Here is a 747-nt window from a genome sequence, read left to right as displayed (position 1 = left end):
AGGCCAGCCAGCTGCGTTGAGAGTTTCGCAATTCTTATTCTCTTCCTTTGCTGTCTGTATTTGTGTTTGTTTCCTTCTTCTGTCTCGTCTTTTGTGACTCGCGCCGTGGTTCTGTTTTGTCTGTCCTGTCTTGTTGTGTTGCTTTCGTGTGTCGTGTTGTATTATGTAAATTGAGGGATATGCGCAGTCATCATCGTCATTGTTGTTATTTACTGTTATTTTTATATATAATAATAATTATTATTTTTGTTGTTGTTCTACAGGGTAAGACGGCTCAGACTTGTGTGTTTTTCAACTACGCGTATTCAAGCGGCTTGCTCTCAACGCCGACGCTGGTGGCTGCCCCCGCCTCGCTGGTGGACAACTGGGTGCGGGAATTTGAAATGTGGGCCCCCCACCTGGCGGGTAGAGTAGTGAAGTACGCGGGGAAGCAGAGCGAGCGTCGGCGGCTGGCGCTGGAGTGTATAGACAGCTTACAGAGCCAGCAACCTTTTCGGGTATTAGTGGCATCAGTTAATTCCCTTTCAAATAAGTGGGATGTACAATACCTCCGGCAACTCAGACCTTTTGCTTACCTCGTTGTTGATGAGGCGCATGCACTGAAAAACAAAGAATCTCAGGTTTATAAAAATATCAACAAAATTGCAAAATGCGAACGACGGATTCTCCTCACTGGGTAAAGCAAATAGACAAATATACAGCAATTAGGAACACAACAATATATAATAAATATATATGTATATTTAC

At 43.6% G+C, this 747-nt stretch overlaps 1 protein-coding gene across 1 annotated transcript in view; it reads left to right on the top strand.

Annotated features, from left to right (window-relative positions):
• EMH_0019990 (Swr1-Pie_related helicase, related) overlaps nucleotides 1-747 on the top strand; it is a gene marked incomplete at both ends in the record, with an annotated part of 7665 nt that overhangs the window by 1516 nt on the left and 5402 nt on the right. Inside the window, 1 exon segment of the mRNA XM_013501473.1 lies at nucleotides 264-497. Coding sequence (XP_013356927.1) covers nucleotides 264-497 — 234 coding nt within the window.

The sequence above is a fragment of the Eimeria mitis genome, genomic scaffold (assembly GCF_000499745.2).
Source record: "Eimeria mitis Houghton genomic scaffold, Emh_scaff694, whole genome shotgun sequence".
Classification (NCBI taxonomy): Eukaryota; Apicomplexa; class Conoidasida; order Eucoccidiorida; family Eimeriidae; genus Eimeria; species Eimeria mitis.
The sequence above is the reverse complement of the archived record's forward strand: the minus strand, read 5'-3'. Positions and strand labels throughout refer to the sequence as shown.